We start from the raw sequence: 17,775 nt of genomic DNA on the forward strand, positions 1-17,775 counted from the left end.
GAACATTCTCATTTCTTAGGGTTTAGAAATAACAACAACCTTATTTTACTAAAGTTGTTCACACAAATAGACTAAACTAAAAAAAATCAAGTTAAAAGTATAACTATAAAAGTATACTAATAACTCACTTAGCAAAATGAAAGCTAAAATTACAATGATGCTGTTGTAAAGAATGAGCTTAAATAGTACAAACATAAAAGTTGAATAGACTAAAATAGGTTTTAGAATTTCTATTGTTGTTTCACAACATTGTGCGTTGTCTATAACCTCAATACATACATGCATACGTTTGATTTAAACCAGAAATTGTTAGCATGTTTGTTAGCCCTTACAGGTTATACTTAGCGGCTAGTGGCATCTTCGCGAACAGCTAATTTAATGTGCACCCTCATTTTTATCAGGTTTGGAAATTACTAAATGACTTGAAATTTTCAAACAAATAGTTAAAAGTTAAAAGCATTTCTATTACTATTATAATAGTAACTCACGTAGCTAAATGAAAGCTAAAAACATAAACATGCTGTTGTATATGATGAGTGGTAAAGGGTGTAATCTCTGATAATTTCACAAATAACAATGAAAAATGGGGGTTCCTCAGTGATATCTGCGCGCACATAGGTATACATGTTTTTTTTCTTGACTTTCTATGAAATGCATCATGACAGAGGTGTGTAAAGCCTCTATGACGCATGTAGAGCTGCAGATATCTGCGAGATGGAGCCTCCACCCTCAGCTGGTGTCTGTCTGATAACAGAGAGAAGGAAAAAACAAACTACAGGAGACACACACACCGACAAACTGGCTTAATGTTAGAAAAATGGTCCAATAAGTGAATGATCCAGTGAGTGTGTAGTGTTCTAAGCTCGGCTGCCATGCTTTCTGAGAAGGAGAAGGAGTTACTTGCAGAAGTGTGGGAGAAACTGACGCCAGTGGCTGAAGATATTGGCGGAGATGCTCTTCTTAGGTAGGTTTGGACAAACAAATAAACATTTCACGTGTTGACTGCACATTGTTTTGTTGCTCCTGAATCGTGTGTGTTTGTACGTGTGTTTATGTATAGTTATGGTTGAATAATGATTTATTGTATAGATCCAAGTGTTATCTGTTTTTAATTTCTCAACAATAAACCGTTAAGATTTGGATTTATATGTTCATAGAAAAAATATGACGCCCCCTGTTGTTATAATAACAGTTCTCTAAAGTCAGTCAATTATTATTTAAATAACACTTGAAAGTAAGAGCAATAATCATGTCAAAATGATTTCCGTTATATGATGATAAAAAACAAAACATTGCTTTAATAAAATGTGTTTTAGAATTTCTTATTTTGTTTTATAACACTATCAGTTTTCAATAACTGTTATCACAATACTTCAAGGGCAACTAATGTGAAACTCCAACTCTTCTGACTCACTCTCATGTTTCAAATGTTGAAGTCTTTCTCTCCGAGATGCAGTAAGTCTCTCATGAACATGTTTTAAACTTATTACTTAATTAAGTTCTCTCCCGTCTGAAAATCTCAGCGAATGAGAGGTTACGAGAGCAAAGCTCATTATGACATAATAATGGCTTCACACCTCCTCCATCCAGCTGATATCACACCTGCTTTCTTTATACAACAAGTCCCTTGGAGGTGGAGGCTTCTCAGGTTGATGACGTGTGGTGACAAACCTTGATGCTTGACCAATCACATCAGTGCGTGTTGTTATGGTAAACAAGGCTTCAATTGTAGAAAAACCAAGCGGTTTCAGTGGGCGGAGCTCAAGATAATTTTCTAATTAAAATATTTCAATGAAAAGAGAGTTTTGTACAAACATAAACATACTGATGATACAATAGAGGTCCAACATCTATTTAAGACACACTTAAATCAACACATTAGTTGTTCAAAATAACTGCCCACATGTTCTAGCAGATAAGGTCATACTAGTTAGCAACTATTAGCATCACAGCTAACCCTAAACTTATATGTTCTGTTTTTTCAAGATTTATAAATGACAACAACTAAATTACTACAGTTGTCAAGACGAATAGACGGATGAAGAGACTAAATTACATGAACTCAAGTTAGCACTACTATTATAGTATAAGAATGTATCATGAAGCTAAAAGCTAAAAACATGCTGTTCTTCTAAAATGGGCATCAATGGTGGATACTTGATAACAATATAACGATTTAAAACATTTGTTAAACCACTAACCAACCAACTTAAAACAACTGATTAACCATATATATCATCATAATTCATTCTAACATGTGCATATTTTTATTAATTCATGGTCTTCTGTCATATTATCTCATTCATTAACTGTTAATGTTATTAAAACATAGATTTTCTCTGAATGCATTTGAACTAAACTTGTCCTCGTCGTCCTGTTAGAATGTTTGCCTCGTACCCCGGCAGTAAGACCTATTTCTCCCACCTGGACATCAGTCCTGGATCTTCTCACCTCTCAACACATGGGAAGAAGATAGTCTTGGCCATCGCGGCGGGAGCCAAGGACATCAGTCAGCTGATGGTCACTCTGGCGCCCCTGCAGACCTACCACGCCTACGTGCTGCGGATCGACCCGACCAACTTCAAGGTCTGCATGTCCAACATGGTTATGATGGTTTTATTATGATCGTTCATGGTTCAGTGCTCATGTTTATATCAGATTGCTACAGATGTGCATGATTATGTTATTTCAAATTAGGAACCAAATTAATAAATAATTGGGAGTAATATATAACATTTCCAAAGTGCTGTTGAGTGATTGAACTCTCTAATATTAAAAGTTTAATATTTTCAAAATGAATACATTATTTTTTTACACGTATATTTTGATTCACTCATTTCAAAAACAAATGATTAAAAAGCAATACATATTATTAATGCCTTTTAAATGAATAATAAGATGTTCAGAGTTTGATATATTATAATGTTGACAATTCAAAAATAAATAAAAATAAAAAGGTAATAAATAAAGTAATAAAAACATTTTCAAGTAATAATTTTAATATTTTGTTTAATTCCGAGCCCTTTAAATTAATGTTAAATGTTAATTTTATATATTTTATAACAGTGGCAACATTTTAAATATAGTTTTACAGATTACACATTATTCCATTAAAAATAATAGTAATTAATAATTAAAATAAATCTTAATTGTACATTTTTAAATTCTCATTCAATTTAATAATGCTGCTTTGACAGTGTTTTTAATATAAAAACTTTTGAATTAAAAAAATGAATTGCTTTAAAAAACAAAAGTATAAACATTATAAATATTGAAGTTAACCATTAAATATTTTAATGAAACTGATTTACTTCAATACAGTTTATTTGAGCAGTTTTAAAGATGAGGTCTTCACACGGACCCTCAAAGCCAGGGCCACCAAAACTGACCCGCATACGACTTCAATCTGGGCCACGAGTGTAAATATTAGCTGCAATTTCCCAATGTGTCCACTGGGTGGCACATATAGCTGCTATTTTCAATCGCTGCTTTTACTTTTAACATGATTTTTTCAGAGCCCTCATTACCCCAGTAATGAAAATAAGTTCGAACCTTCGATGTTTGCCGATAACAGATATTAAAAAATGTCAAGACAGCAAAGAAGAGACCAACATTTTGAAAAAACAAACAGACATTCGACAGTTGTTATTTTAAAGTAAATATATGTATGCTTGTCTGGATCATTTTGAACAGATTTCCATCCATGTGGCCCCAGAGCTAAAATGTGGTATTTTTGTTTTATATTACGTTTTTTTAACAAGTTAAAATATGACATGGTAAAACATATAAGCATCTTTATTTGCACAATCATACAAAAGTGTAAAACATAGTTGAAGGAACTTTGAGTTGACACCAGGGCCGGGTCTAGGCAGGGGCAAGAGGGGGCCTGGCCCCCTCAAATAAATGTTGTGCCCCCTCAAACTTACATGTAAGTAAGTAAGTAACAGCACAATGCCCCCTCAAGATTTGTGGCTGCCCCCTCATACATGCCTGTCTAGACCCGGCCCTGGTTGACACTAACAATCTTCTGGTCTCTCCTCCTGCAGAAGTTCTCTCACTGTATGCTCGTCACTCTGGCCATCCACATGGGCGACGACTTCACGCCGGTTCTCCACGCAGCCATGGACAAGTTCCTGTCAGCGTTTGCTGCTGTGCTCGCTGCCAAGTACAGATAAGAGTGTGGAGGAGGATCTGGACTCAAGTGTTTCTCTGTTCATTTAACTGTGTTATAGTTTGTAATAAATAATATTCCATCATCTATGAGGGATTTCAGTGATTCACTTGACAACGTTTGACTGTAAAACTTACCACAATATCCAGGAATTGTGTTCAATTGAGACAAAGAAATGATTTTCAAAGATGATTCAGCAATTTACATGGATATACTACTTTCTTCAATATCATTTTTGTTTGTGCAATATGTTAATAAAACAATCTGCAATGTTTGTTTAAGTACAAAGTAAATATTATGTTCAGTGAAACTTTAGTATTTTTGAACATAAGAATATAAATATTGACATATTTTATTCTTTTTGTTCCTTTTTAATCTCGAAAAAACATTGTATTTGATCATCTTAAGATGGTTTGATTATAGTTTGAAGTAGTTTTATTATAGTTTTAAATAGTTCTATTATAGTTTTAAATAGTTTGATAACAGCTTAAAATTGTTTTATTATAGATTTAAATAGTTTGACTATAGCTAAAAATGGTTTGATAATAGTTTAAAATAGTTTGATTATAGATTTAAATAGTTTGATTATAGCTTAGCATTGTTTAAAATAGTTTGATTATAGCTTTAAAAAGTTTTATTCAAGCTTGAAATTGTTTGAAAATAGTTTGAATAATTTATTTATAGCTTAAAATTATTTGATTATAAACTGAAAATAGTTTGATTATAGCTTTAAAACGTTTCATTCAAGCTTCAAATTGTTTTATAATAGTTGAAATAGTTTAAGTATAGCTTAGAATTGTTTGATTATAGACTTAAAATAGTTTTATTATAGTTTTTAAAAGTTTGATTACAGCTTAAAATATTTATATTATAGAATTAAATAGTTTGGTTATAGTTTATAGTTGTAAATTATTTTAATTTTATTTTAAAATTGTTTGATTGAAGATTAAAATTGTTTATTTATATTCGAAAAGTGTTTGAATATGATTAAACACGATAGACTTGTACATATAGGATGTATTATTTAAAGTGAACCATTTTATAAACACTTCCAACTATACTATAGTGTAAAGGACATGTAATACAAATTAAAACATGCCGAAATAACAGGCAAAATGAATAGATGTTTTCATTTCTGGTTGATATTGACGTTGTCATAGTTTAAATAACGAACTGAGAAACCCAAAGATAATTTAGTCAACGTGTCCATACATACTGTAGGGGGCGCTATAAGCTCAGCAATAGACGTATTCAGATTTGAACTACTTTTAAACCTAAAATAAAAGTCCATAGAAGAAGCAAACAATGACAACCTCAGTTCCGACTTGATTTATTTTTCAGAGACAAACGTTTCGTGTCTCCACGAAACGTTTGTTTCCTCCATCTGGCAGACGTTCCGGTTCTAGTGGTACTGTCGGCCCAGGGCGGACACCACCACGGTCAGGAACTTCTGGAAGGCGGCTTGGATCTCAGGAGTGAAGTCGCAGCCCATCTTGGCGGAGATGACGATGGTCAGGCAGTCGGCCAGCAGCTGGAGGAGCAGCGGGTCAGACACTCTTCAGAACCAGCAGATATTCGGGCTCTTACCCTGAAGTTGTCCGGGTCCACGTGCAGCTTCTCGGAGTGCAGCACGCTCAGCTCGGCGTAGGTGTTCTTGATGTTGTCCATGTTCTTCACGGCCCGGTCCAGGCCGTGCAGGACCTTGATGCCGTGATCCGCGATGTTCTGGTTGTTAATGATGGCCTCGGCGTTGTAGAGGTTTCCGAAGGCCCCGAAGTACCTCTGGGTCCAGGGGTACACGATCAGACACCTGAGGGGGACAGAGAAGAGGATGAGACAGGTGGAGACCACGTGGGTCAGCGGTGGTGGTGGGGGGGGGTCACCTGCTCAGAGCCTTGGGGCCTACATCGTTGTAGTCCATGCTTGAGAAGATCTTGCTGATGATGGCTCGCTCCTTGTCGGTCCAGTCCACCATGGTTGCGCTGGTTTATGTTTCAGGCTCGTGAAGAAAAACTGAATAACTTGTGCAGGTGGTGCCACCCGCATTTAAACCTCCTGGGGTCACCCACACCCTGCAGCATCCACGCCCTCTGATAGGCCGGAGATGAAAGCTCACAGATAAGGAATCCTCCAGAAAGTTCTGGAGCATTAGTCTGCAGAATTATTCATATAAAAATATCATGTCACATAAAGAGCTGCAATATATTTTACAGTATACATTTTATATTGTAAAACTGTTTGGTTAGCAAACACATGCATATTGATTTAAACAGATTCTATCTGGATAAAAAAAACAGTAAAAATAAAATAAAAATCAACAAGATATTACAAATAATAATCCCTCAGTTTTCATAACATAACAGGCAATCAGTTTAATCGAAAAGTTGTTAATTATTGTTTAAAAAATAATCCCAAACATTTTGTTTGGCTTCTGACCTTATTTTATTTTTGTTTAGTTTTTCCTTTATTATATCTATTTTTAGTTATTTTATTTCTGTAAAACAAATCTCTGGTTTTGGCCATTATTATTATTATTATTATTATTATTATTATTATTATTATTATTTGTATTATTTTGTTCAAACCTTTGCATGAATAAAATATAGCAATGTATGAAAAAAAAAAAAGTAGCCTTTTTTTTAAATTTTAAACAAAGTTAATCCCAAACCTGAGAAAAGAATATTACAAAAATGAGTCAAAATAAAATCAACATAGAAAAAAGAAAACAAAAGCAGCCAAAAAGACAATCTTTGAAGCGTTATGTATTTTATTCAAAGAAAGACTGAGTGGCCGTTTTATTATAAAGGCATGTCCAAATATATATTTTTTTATAAATGATCATTTAAAATTATTTGTAAATTGCAGTAAATTATATATGCATTTTATTTATTCACGAAATACATTTTTTTACACCATCGACTGCAAACAAACTCATATATAATCATGCAGGAAAAAAGCAACATTCTTAGCTTATTCTTAATCTTTAAGAATATATTCATAAACATATTTAATTCACTTAATTCAATTGCATTTGTAATTTGCATATAATAAATTGTTAAAAATAATAAAGGTGTATTTGCTTGTATTCTTTTATTTGATGCACTTAGTAATGGAAAAAACATACATTAATGAACACAATTTATTCAGAATCTATTAAAAAAACATGTTTTCGTATCGAATCAACTTGGTGCCAAGTGTGTTATCTGTTAGACCACCCTTGTATCTGCCACTCCCCCCTCCACCCATGACCCTCTGCCAAAATCCACCTCGATTGAAAAAAAATGATCTGCTTGATAAAGAAAAGTGTTTAGTAAGACTTCCTGAAAACAACCCTCTAGAGTGTTTCCACGCCTCATATCTGCATGAGTTTTGAAACCTTGTTCGCCTTCATAAATGTAACAAAACAGATTTTTACATTCATGTAATACCAGACACACGAGGACGATGAGAAGAAGTTTGTGTATATGAGAGTGTTGGTCCGTCTCAAGGTGACACCAACTTGCCCTCAACGATAACATACTATATTATTATATCACCTATATATTGTGTGTACTTAAATCAGAAGTCTGAAACCTGAAGCTCCAGGTGTGTCTCCGTCTCCTACTTGATGTGGTCCTTCACGGTTTAGAGAGGACAAGTTCGGAGAGAAAAAAGGTAATAATATGAAATATTTAATGAATGTATTTAAAGAGTTGGACTTTCCAAAGAGGCATTATTTATTAAAAGTTAAAAAAGACTGTTCTACATTTTAGCTCAATACAAATGTAAATGTGCCCTTTTTTATCCCTTGTGTTAACTCAGGGTCAAGGTGGCCCGAAACCAAATGTAATCGAACGACCTTCACCACTGTATATGCAGTCATGAAAGCCAGGAAGGAAGTTCACCTTGAACCAGAGACAACACAAGGGATAAAGCAAACACATTTGTTTTTGGGCTATTGGGTCACATTAGCCCTGAGATATCACTGGGGTTATTATTAAGGTGTTGTGATCTCTCCAAATAAAATAATTGTTCTGTTTTTTTTAGGTAATGATTTAATGGTGTTATCTTTGTGTTAAGGGTCAGTCACCCAGGAGATGCTCAGTGTAGAACCACTGCTCTGTGACATAGTGGGTGAGCCTCTATACACGAGTTACGGATTACCATCTGGATCCAGGAATCTATGGAAGGATTTGTAGTTCTAAATGAGATATGAACCCAAGATTGAGTTGAAATGAGTCTATTGAGGGGGTTTAATCATCACAGGTGTCAAACTGGTCCAGAAAAGGGCCAGGGTGGTGTAGGTTTTTGTTCCAAACAGTCAAGCACACATGCATTAACCAATCGGGTGTCGGCTTAAACAAGCAACACCTGACTGACAATTAACAACAACTCATGTGTGCTTGACTGGTTGGATCCAAAACCTGCACCGTCTCGGCCCTTTTCTGGACCAGTTTGACACCTGTGGTACATGATGCTAGTGGTAGAATTGTAGTCACGTCATGCTGATAAAAAGATCTGCTCCAGGTGAGGCTCGAACTCACAACCTCGGCATAGCTCATCAGGTCACTGTCTTATAAGTACCGCGCGCTAACCGATTGCGCCACTGGAGCTTGTTCTGTGCTTTAAAGGATTTGAACCCTCAACCTGTAAATGGCATATTCTATGTAGACAAAAGCTACCTTTGTGTCAAATCATTTTTAAGTGAGCTCAGAGTAGAATTAGCCACGTTTGGGTGAAGTCTGGGAAGAGATTAATGAAATTAGTTTTTTTAAATACAGATTACCATCTGGATCCAGGGGACTTTCTAAGGATTGTCTTTGACAAGGCTTCTTCTGCGTTCAGCACATTTAGCATAAAAGTGAAACAATTATATCAAAAAACGATTTTTAAAAAAAATATATATATTTATTTGACATTCAACTAACATAACTACAATAGACAGGAAATGTTTAAATATTAAATTAAACTTGTTTTTAGTGTGATTTTGATGATCAGTGTCACTTCAGGTCACTCACACCCTGCAGGATCCACGACCTCTCATAGGCTGGAGATGAAGGCTCACAGATAAGGACTCCTGCAGACACTTCTGGAGGATTAGTTTGCAAAATTTGTTTATGTTGATCTACAAATATCATATAATATGACTCAAAGACAGTTTGAAATAATATTGTAAAAGTATTGCATGTACACTGACATTATAGTTATAGACAAATATAAGAAAGTATATCAGGATATTGAATGGTTATGAGGTTAACATTTTAAATTTTGTAATGTTTTTTTATTAAAATGTTAATGTGTTTTTTTTATTATAATTTAATCAAATATGATGATAATTATAATAATTATTTCTTTATTGAATGTTTTAATTTTTTAACAATTGAATTTACTAAATTAAATATATTGAATATATTTTACACGTAACGTTTGATATTCTTATTCCAATAATTTAAAATAAACATTCTAACTTTAATATTTTTTCTGTTTTTAGGTAATGGATTTATCTTCGTGTTAATTAGTGAAGTTGATTTTTTTTTTAGTAAAGTTTAATTATAGGTCAGGCACCCAGGAGAGGCTCAATGTAGAACCACTGCTCTGTGACACAGTGGGTCAGCCTCTATTCATGAGTTACGGATTACCATCTGGATCCGGGATTCTATGCGGGGATGTGTGGTTCTAAATGAGATATGAACCCAAGATTGAGTTGAAATGAGTGTATAAAGAGGGTTTAATTGTGCACATGATGCTAATGGTATAATTGTAGTCACATCATGCTGATAAAAACACCTGCTCCAGGTGAGGCTTGAACTCACAACCTCGGCATAGCTCATCAGGTCACTGTCTTATAAGTACCGCGCGCTAACCGATTGCGCCACTGGAGCTTGTTCTGTGCTTATAGGAATTGAACCCTCAACCTGTAAATGGCATTTTGTATGTAGACAAAAGCTACCTTTGTGTCAAATCATTTTTAAGTGAGCTCAGAGTAGAACCAGCCGACATTTGGGTGAAGTCTGTGAAGAGATGAAATTTGTTTTTTCAATTACCGATTACCATCTGAATCCAGGGGATTTTCTAAGGATTTGTCTTTGACAAGGCTTCTACTGCGTTCAGCACATTTAGCAAAAAAGTGAAACAATTATATCAAAAAACGAAATTTAAATTGTTTTAAAAAATATATATTTAATTGACACTTAACTAACCTAACTACAATAAGTTGGGAAATGTTTAAATATTAAATTATGTGATTTTGATGATCAGTGTCACTTAAGGTCACTTACACTGCAGGATCTGCGACCTCTCATAAGGAAAATGTGTTTATGTTGATATAAAAATATCATTTAATATGAATATTTAATACAATATTGTAAAAGTATTTCATCTACACTTACATTATAGTTATAGACAAATATAAGAAAGTATATCAGAATATTCAATGGTTATGAAGTTAACATTTCAAATATTGTAAGGTTTTTTTATTGAAATGTTAATGTTTTTTTTTTATGTTTTATGCGTAAAAAGCAACAACTTTCATTTTTATTGTCCCTATGGACAAGCAATTGAATTCAATCATTCAATAAAGAAAAATCCAACCTTTAAAACTACAATTATGGAAATAAATAATTTTTAATTATTGAAGAAACAAACATTTCCTTTCAATATTTAAATTACTGAATTGAACTACTAAAAAAATCCTAAAACATTTCAATAAAACAATTAGAAGTTTGAACATTTGAAATGTTTGCTTCAATAAAAACAAATTATGAAATGATTTCAAGGAATCACTAAAACCCGAGTAATCCTTCTATAAAGACATGTCTAAACCTAATATATTATTTGTAAAATGTAATTATCAATTAAGTATTTAAATTATTTTAGATTTCTGTGTTTTTTCCCATCGAATCGAGACAGAAATGAAAACAAACTGCAGGAGGCAACATTAATGACAAAGACATTAAACACAAAGACTAACTTGACTAGAGCTTCTGTGGTTATAGATTATTAATAATAAACCTAATGGTCATCGATTCTGCTGAAGGAAGATAAACATGCTTCCTATATCAGATCAATAAACCGTCCAAACGTGTTCGAGACGCCAAACCATGAGTTGCATATTTTCCCCTCTCACCATGGCACAGCAATTCAACCGTCACCATCGGTGCCAAGTGCGCGTCACCGGCGGGGCCCCCCACTATCAGCCCTCGTGCCACACCAGGGGTGTGACCCGTGCGTTTAAATAGAGGTCCGAGCGGAGCCCGACATCACAACACCCAACCATGAGTTTGAACGACAAGGACAAGGCTGCCGTCAAGGCTCTCTGGAGCAAGATCTCCAAGTCTTCCGACGCCATCGGCGCGGACGCTCTTGGCAGGTGAGATGACGTCATCGATTTTATTATTTCAGAGGCTCTGTTGTTTCGATCTTCTCCAAAAAATAGTGGAACCCACGACCTCGTCTCTGTCCCCCCAGGATGCTGACCGTGTATCCTCAGACCAAGACCTACTTCGCCCACTGGACGGACCTGTCCGTGGGCTCCGGGCCCGTCAAGAAGCACGGCAAGACCGTCATGGGTGGCATCGCGCTGGCCGTCAACAAGATCGACAACTTGACCGCTGGTCTCCTGGAGATGAGCGAGCTGCACGCCTTCACCCTGAGAGTGGACCCCGCCAACTTCAAGGTGAGACCCCCAACTCTATCCATGGCAACGATCGAACGAATCCAAATAATAATAATAATAACATGTGCGTAAAATCTTTAATATATAATATTTGTATCTGGTTTCTTGTGTAGATCTTGAGCCACTGCATCCTGGTGGTCATTGCCAACATGTTCCCCAAGGACTTCACCCCAGAAGCCCACTTGTCCCTCGACAAGTTCCTGGCCAACGTGGCCCTGGCTCTGTCCGACAAGTACCGCTAATCTCCCATCATGCACCGGGTCTGACATCCGACCACCATGTTCAATGTGGTTGAATAAAATAATGTCTGACTGAAAAACAAAAAATGGTCTCTTCCTTGTGTCACATCAACGATTTGATATTGTCATAAAAATAATGAAAATATAATAAATAAAAACAAGTATATACGTTTTAAGATATACAAGTTTAGCACTAATCATGGGGGATTTAGAAAGAGTACAAAAAAGAGAGAGAAAAGTACTAAATAAAGTCATAAAATCAAGCCAAATAGGCTGAAATAATTAATTTATTGCATTTAAAAATAGTCGTATTTAGTTTTTAAATCTAATATATTTTCTTTGTATTCACTTAACTCTTTTTGGAGGGGAAATAAATACTAACCGAAATTAATAAAGTATAAAAGCCCTAAAACAAAAACCGTATCATTATATTTAGAGGCTGGTGATAAATAATAGAAATACAAATAATATTGTTAGTTGCGACATGATCTTTGACCGCATGAGGGCCACATGAACACAGGTGCGTAAAATCTATAATATATACTATTATAAACAGCCTACACGTATTAACCAAACGATCTAAAAAAGGAGAGACGAGAGAAGCTTCGGGTGGATTACTGCATAAAATTACTGATAAACTGAAATGATTGCAATGATCTTTGTATAATATTTATTAAATATGGTTTAAATAGTCATGAATCTTTTTCTGCCCCTTTAGATGAATACATAACTATACACACGATTATATTGACCTTGTGTATTTTAATATTATCAATACATTATTATATTCATTGAGCTCAATCCCTTCATTCCTGTTATTAGCACTTATAACACAAACACTGAATAAGAGACGTTGAGAAAGATGTTTATTTTAGAAAACTATTGAGTTGTTGATCCATGCAGTTGATGTCTCCTGTCTCCATCAAACGTTCACCTCAGAACAATTCGAGTCTTCTGATCCCCAAACAGTAACCTGCAGACAATTTATTCATTTTATTAAAGCAATGACACTCATTTGACGCCAGAGACAGTGTTTTATTAGGTGTCACAAGTAAAGTACGTTTGCGACATTGCAGTAACATGGTTTTGACACTAGGGGGAGAAACAACAACGTATTGCTGCTTTAATAATAATAATATAATATATTTTAATTTAAATGCACTTAAAGCTCTCAATGACACTTGACAAAAAAAAGGAAAACAATAAAATGTATAAAAAAAATATAATAAAATTGCATACATTAAAGAGCCGTAGGATAAAACAAACACAATACAAATAATAAGGAATAATAACAGTAGAAATTAAGAGCGATTACGGCCTCAACAATTAACCAACCTAAATCTTAACTTAATTTTTTTTTATAAATAAATTTACTTTATATAAATATAAAACAATATTTTTAAAGCATTTGGACGGTTTCTCAAACTTTACCACGTTCATATTTTATGTTTGAATAATGGAAGAATGAAAAATTAAAGAATGAAAATAAATAAATAATAATAACAGAAAAACAATATTGTTAACATAAATAAAATATTTAAAATGAGGCCATACAACAATTTGAGATACAGTATGCAAACATATGCTTTACAGTAACGTTTTTAAGCTGAAAGTGACATCCAGAATCATCCTTTATGTTTTATATAAAAACGAAATTTTAGAAGCCAGAAAATGTGATCATTACAAATATTGTTGTGGTTGTTGTCATTAATGTTATCATACAAAACATATTTATATTCTTTGTTCAGTAACACATTTCTGAAAAACCTGTAGTTCAGGTGTTTATCCAAAACTAAACCACACTAACTTGCTTCATCAAACAGCACCATTTGGACGGATGTAGCCACAGAACATGATGAAACTCTGAAGTATATTTAAGTTTAAACTACGTAAATGAGTGTGAATTAAAAGATGCTGAATATAAATATTTCTACATTTCGAACACAGAAGTGACGTACCTGATGAGCCCGGCTGAGAGCAAGGAGCCACACAGAGGTCCCGCCCAGTAGACCCAGTGATGAGTCCAGTATTTCGCGGCCACAGCTGGACCGAACGCTCGGGCCGGGTTCATGCATCCGCCGGAGAGACTTCCGCTGTGAAAGAAGGTTCAAATACATCCATCACACATGTGGAACATCCAGACTGTGAGGGGGAACCAGAGTGTATGGGATGTTATTGTTTCAAAAGTATGTTTTTACAAATATGTATTTGTATCTGTACTGTGACCCTCAGATAACTTCCCTTTACAAATAAAAGCTATAAATATTTTGGTTTAAAAAAAAAAAAAGAAGCCATTTTCAAATGTGTCACTAGATTTACAAAGATGTTACTGGATTTACAAATGTGTGATACGATTAACAAACGTGTTACTAGATTTACAAATTTGTGACTAGATTTAAAAATGTGTGACTAGATTTACAAATGTATTACTAGATTAACAAATGTGTGACTGCATTTACAAAGGTGTGACTAGATTTACAAATGTGTTACTAGATTTACTAATGTGAAACTAGATTTACAAATGTGTTACTAGATTAACTAATGTGAAACTAGATTTACAAACATGTTACTAGATTTACAAATGTTTAACTGGATTGATGCATGTGTAACTAGATTTACAAATGTTAAACTGGATTGATGAATGTGTAACTAGATTTACAAATGTTAAACTAGATTTACAAATGTGTGGCTAGATTTACAAATGTTTAACTATATTTATAAATGTATGATTAGATTTACAAATGTTTAACTATATTTATAAATGTGGGATTAGATTTACAAATGTTTAACTATATTTATAAATGTGTGATTAGATTTACAAATGTGTGACTACATTTACAAATGTTTAACTATATTTATAAATGTATGATTAGATTTACAAATGTTTAACTATATTTATAAATGTGGGATTAGATTTACAAATGTTTAACTATATTTATAAATGTGTGATTAGATTTACAAATGTGTGACTACATTTTCAAATGTTTAACTATATTTATAAATGTATGATTAGATTTACAAATGTTTAACTATATTTATAAATGTATGATTAGATTTACAAATGTTTAACTATATTTATAAATGTGTGATTAGATTTACAAATGTGTGACTACATTTACAAATGTGTAACTAGACTTTCAAATGTGTGACTAGATTTATAAATGTGTGACTAGATTTACAAATGTGTGACTACATTTACAAATGTGTAACTAGACTTTCAAATGTGTGACTAGATTTATAAATGTGTGACTAGATTTACAAATGTGTGACTAGATTTATAAATGTGTGACTAGATTTACAAATGTTTTACTGTTTTACAAACATGAAACTAGACTTAGGGATTGCAAACTCTATTCACAAATGTGTAATTTTTAATTAATAAAAAAAAAATCTCAATACACCAAAATCATTTAGCTTAATTAATTAATAATGAATTAATAATTTAATTACTAGATTAATTAATTAATTAATAATTAATTAATTAATTAATTAATCTAGTTACACATCTGTAAATGTAGCTACGCAATAGTAAATTATGTTATGAATTGTAAATCTAGTTACATGTTTGTTGATCTGGTTACACATTTGTAAATCTAGTAACACATTTGCAGATCACAGTAATGTTATTTGTAAAACCTTTAACGCAGTTATAAGACTTTTGAAACGGTAATAACACCACAGAAGTGTCAAGAGACTCACGCTGCCAAGATGCCGGTGGTCACAGTGAGTCCGATACACAGAGGAGCCAAGTGTGTTTGTGTAGCTTTGTTGACCGCCGTCATGCAGACCACAGAGCAGAGGAACATGGTCAGGATCATCTCCGCTATCGTTGCTGGACCCACCTCTGCTGCACTGAACGCTGACCCGTGAGCAGAACTGTACAACACCTCTGACCACAGAGCCTGAGGTCAATGTCAAGGTCAATCCCAATTTATGAAGAAAACCCAACGGTGTATTTTTCTAATTTCTCACCTTCGTCATCCCAGCGCCGACCAAACCTCCCAGTACCTGAGCCGCCACGTAAGGTCCCAGCAGAGCCAGATCCAAGCCTCCGCAGAGGAAGACGCTCAGAGACACCGCGGGGTTAAAGTGTCCGCCACTGAAGCCAGAATCATTCAACATCAGTTTGCAGAGTGAAGTATATCAATGTCATTAGAAAAAGTCTTGGGGAAAAAAATGTGTTTGTGGTATCCCTTGTGTTGTCTTTTGGTCAATGTGAACGACCTCCACCACTCTACTTGTATTTCTGGAAGCCAGGGAGGTCGTTCACCTTGACCCAGAGACAACAGAAGTATACGATGAGGTTTAATTCCATATATTTGTATTTGTAGCCTTTTAAATTCAATACAAAAATTGTGGCCATATGATACCAATATTTTAATTGATTTTAAGAGGCTATAAGTTCAACAAATATTGATTTAAAGAACCTTTCTGAAAGGTTGGATTTGTTTTTATTGAATAATTGTATTGACATTTGTTTTCAATATGAACTAAATTGTTAATTTGTATCAAATTTGTAATTTAAACTCATAATTCCAATAATTAAAAAATAAATGTTCATTACATTTACATAAATAAACATACATACATACATTCATTTAATTTGAAAATATACAACAATATAATACAAATATACAAATTCAAAATTTCAATTTAGAAAATTGGATTATTTAATAAAGATATAATCATTACGGTTAAAAAACATCTTCTCAACTTTGAACATTTGGAACGTTAAAGTCAACCCCCTGATGGCACTAATATACTTCCATAGAAGTAAGTACTTCATAGAACGTACGACGTTATTACCTGACGGGTCCAAACACCGTGATCAGAACCACCAGGGCCAGCCCGTGGGCCAGAGCGGGCTGGACGATGTCTTCGGCCTCGACGCCGGAGGAACATCCAACAAACACGAACAAGCTGGTGCCGAACAGCTCGGCCAGACACGGCTGCACGTACTTCTGGAAGATGCTGCAGGTCCTCCTGACCGCAGACCCTGCCTCCACCGTCAGGACTTCCACCTTACTCTCTGAGGGCGACATGTCTGCGACTGTGACTGACAGCGAGGGTCGGCCTGCTAATGTAGTCCAGAGGAAGACGTCACTCACACACGCACATCCTCACGTCCATCACTTCCTGTCATTGTTGGCAGTTAATCATAAAAAAAACATCAGAGTTTCATAAGGTTAACGTTTTATTGCTAAATACTTTTTTTTAAATCAAGAGGGTTTAACTCACTAGTGTTGGAACTAGTCAGTTATATTTGTTTTATTAAAGATATGTATTTAAAAATAGTTAAATATCAAATAATTTTTTTTAATTAAATATTAAAGGTTGTGTATTTCTTTAGTATTTGGTATTAAAAGCTCTATTACATCCCATGTACGGTCCACTGAAATATTGTATATTATATATGAGTAAAAACTATATCAAACACAGAATTGCAACATAAAATTGATTTCATCATCCTAAAGAAATTCATAATAAGTTAGAAATGAGTGACGTAGATGAGTCTGCATTTCTGCTTTTTAGTTTTGCTGATTTGACAGATTTGATATTGTTTCTCCTGGTAGTAAAAATATTTAATATTGATTTTTGGTATGAATATTTTTACGTTGTTTATATTCAAAAGCAACACAGGAAAGTGCAGTACTGTTATTTTTAATGTTCAAACCTTTATAGTCACACAACTATTACTGACAAAAGTAAAT

At 34.1% G+C, this 17,775-nt stretch overlaps 4 protein-coding genes and 2 non-coding genes across 6 annotated transcripts; 2 read left to right on the plus strand and 4 right to left on the minus strand.

Moving 5' to 3' along the window:
- Positions 1-718: 718 nt before the first annotated feature.
- hbae4 (hemoglobin alpha embryonic-4) lies at positions 719-4,263 on the plus strand. The gene is made up of 3 exons (XM_087784996.1): positions 719-964; positions 2,382-2,586; positions 4,047-4,263. Exons 1-3 carry the CDS (start codon positions 873-875, stop codon positions 4,173-4,175), a joined length of 426 nt encoding a protein of 141 aa, XP_087641122.1. The 5' UTR covers positions 719-872; the 3' UTR covers positions 4,176-4,263.
- A 1,222-nt stretch (positions 4,264-5,485) lies between these two features.
- Positions 5,486-6,213, minus strand: LOC148086757 (hemoglobin subunit beta-1-like). The gene is made up of 3 exons (XM_087784995.1): positions 6,055-6,213; positions 5,759-5,981; positions 5,486-5,702 (listed from the first exon to the last, which is right to left on the minus strand). The coding sequence occupies exons 1-3, from the start codon at positions 6,144-6,146 to the stop codon at positions 5,574-5,576; spliced, it is 444 nt and encodes a 147-aa protein (XP_087641121.1). The 5' UTR covers positions 6,147-6,213; the 3' UTR covers positions 5,486-5,573.
- A 2,456-nt stretch (positions 6,214-8,669) lies between these two features.
- Positions 8,670-8,763, minus strand: trnai-uau (transfer RNA isoleucine (anticodon UAU)). Its single transcript has 2 exons — positions 8,726-8,763; positions 8,670-8,705 (listed from the first exon to the last, which is right to left on the minus strand). It is a non-coding gene; the product is annotated as a tRNA-Ile (tRNA).
- Positions 8,764-9,938: 1,175 nt separating this feature from the next.
- On the minus strand, positions 9,939-10,032 carry trnai-uau (transfer RNA isoleucine (anticodon UAU)). The gene is made up of 2 exons: positions 9,995-10,032; positions 9,939-9,974 (listed from the first exon to the last, which is right to left on the minus strand). It is a non-coding gene; the product is annotated as a tRNA-Ile (tRNA).
- A 1,327-nt stretch (positions 10,033-11,359) lies between these two features.
- Positions 11,360-12,151, plus strand: hbae5 (hemoglobin, alpha embryonic 5). Its single transcript, XM_087784997.1, has 3 exons — positions 11,360-11,519; positions 11,618-11,825; positions 11,939-12,151. Exons 1-3 carry the CDS (start codon positions 11,425-11,427, stop codon positions 12,065-12,067), a joined length of 432 nt encoding a protein of 143 aa, XP_087641123.1. The 5' UTR covers positions 11,360-11,424; the 3' UTR covers positions 12,068-12,151.
- Positions 12,152-12,915: 764 nt separating this feature from the next.
- Positions 12,916-17,106, minus strand: aqp8a.1 (aquaporin 8a, tandem duplicate 1). The gene is made up of 5 exons (XM_087783050.1): positions 16,871-17,106; positions 16,037-16,163; positions 15,764-15,966; positions 14,023-14,157; positions 12,916-13,037 (listed from the first exon to the last, which is right to left on the minus strand). The coding sequence occupies exons 1-5, from the start codon at positions 17,104-17,106 to the stop codon at positions 12,995-12,997; spliced, it is 744 nt and encodes a 247-aa protein (XP_087639176.1). The 3' UTR covers positions 12,916-12,994.
- Between the last annotated feature and the right edge of the window lie 669 nt (positions 17,107-17,775).

This window comes from Callionymus lyra, chromosome 2 (genome assembly GCF_982586985.1).
Source record: "Callionymus lyra chromosome 2, fCalLyr1.hap1.1, whole genome shotgun sequence".
Classification (NCBI taxonomy): domain Eukaryota; kingdom Metazoa; phylum Chordata; class Actinopteri; order Syngnathiformes; family Callionymidae; genus Callionymus; species Callionymus lyra.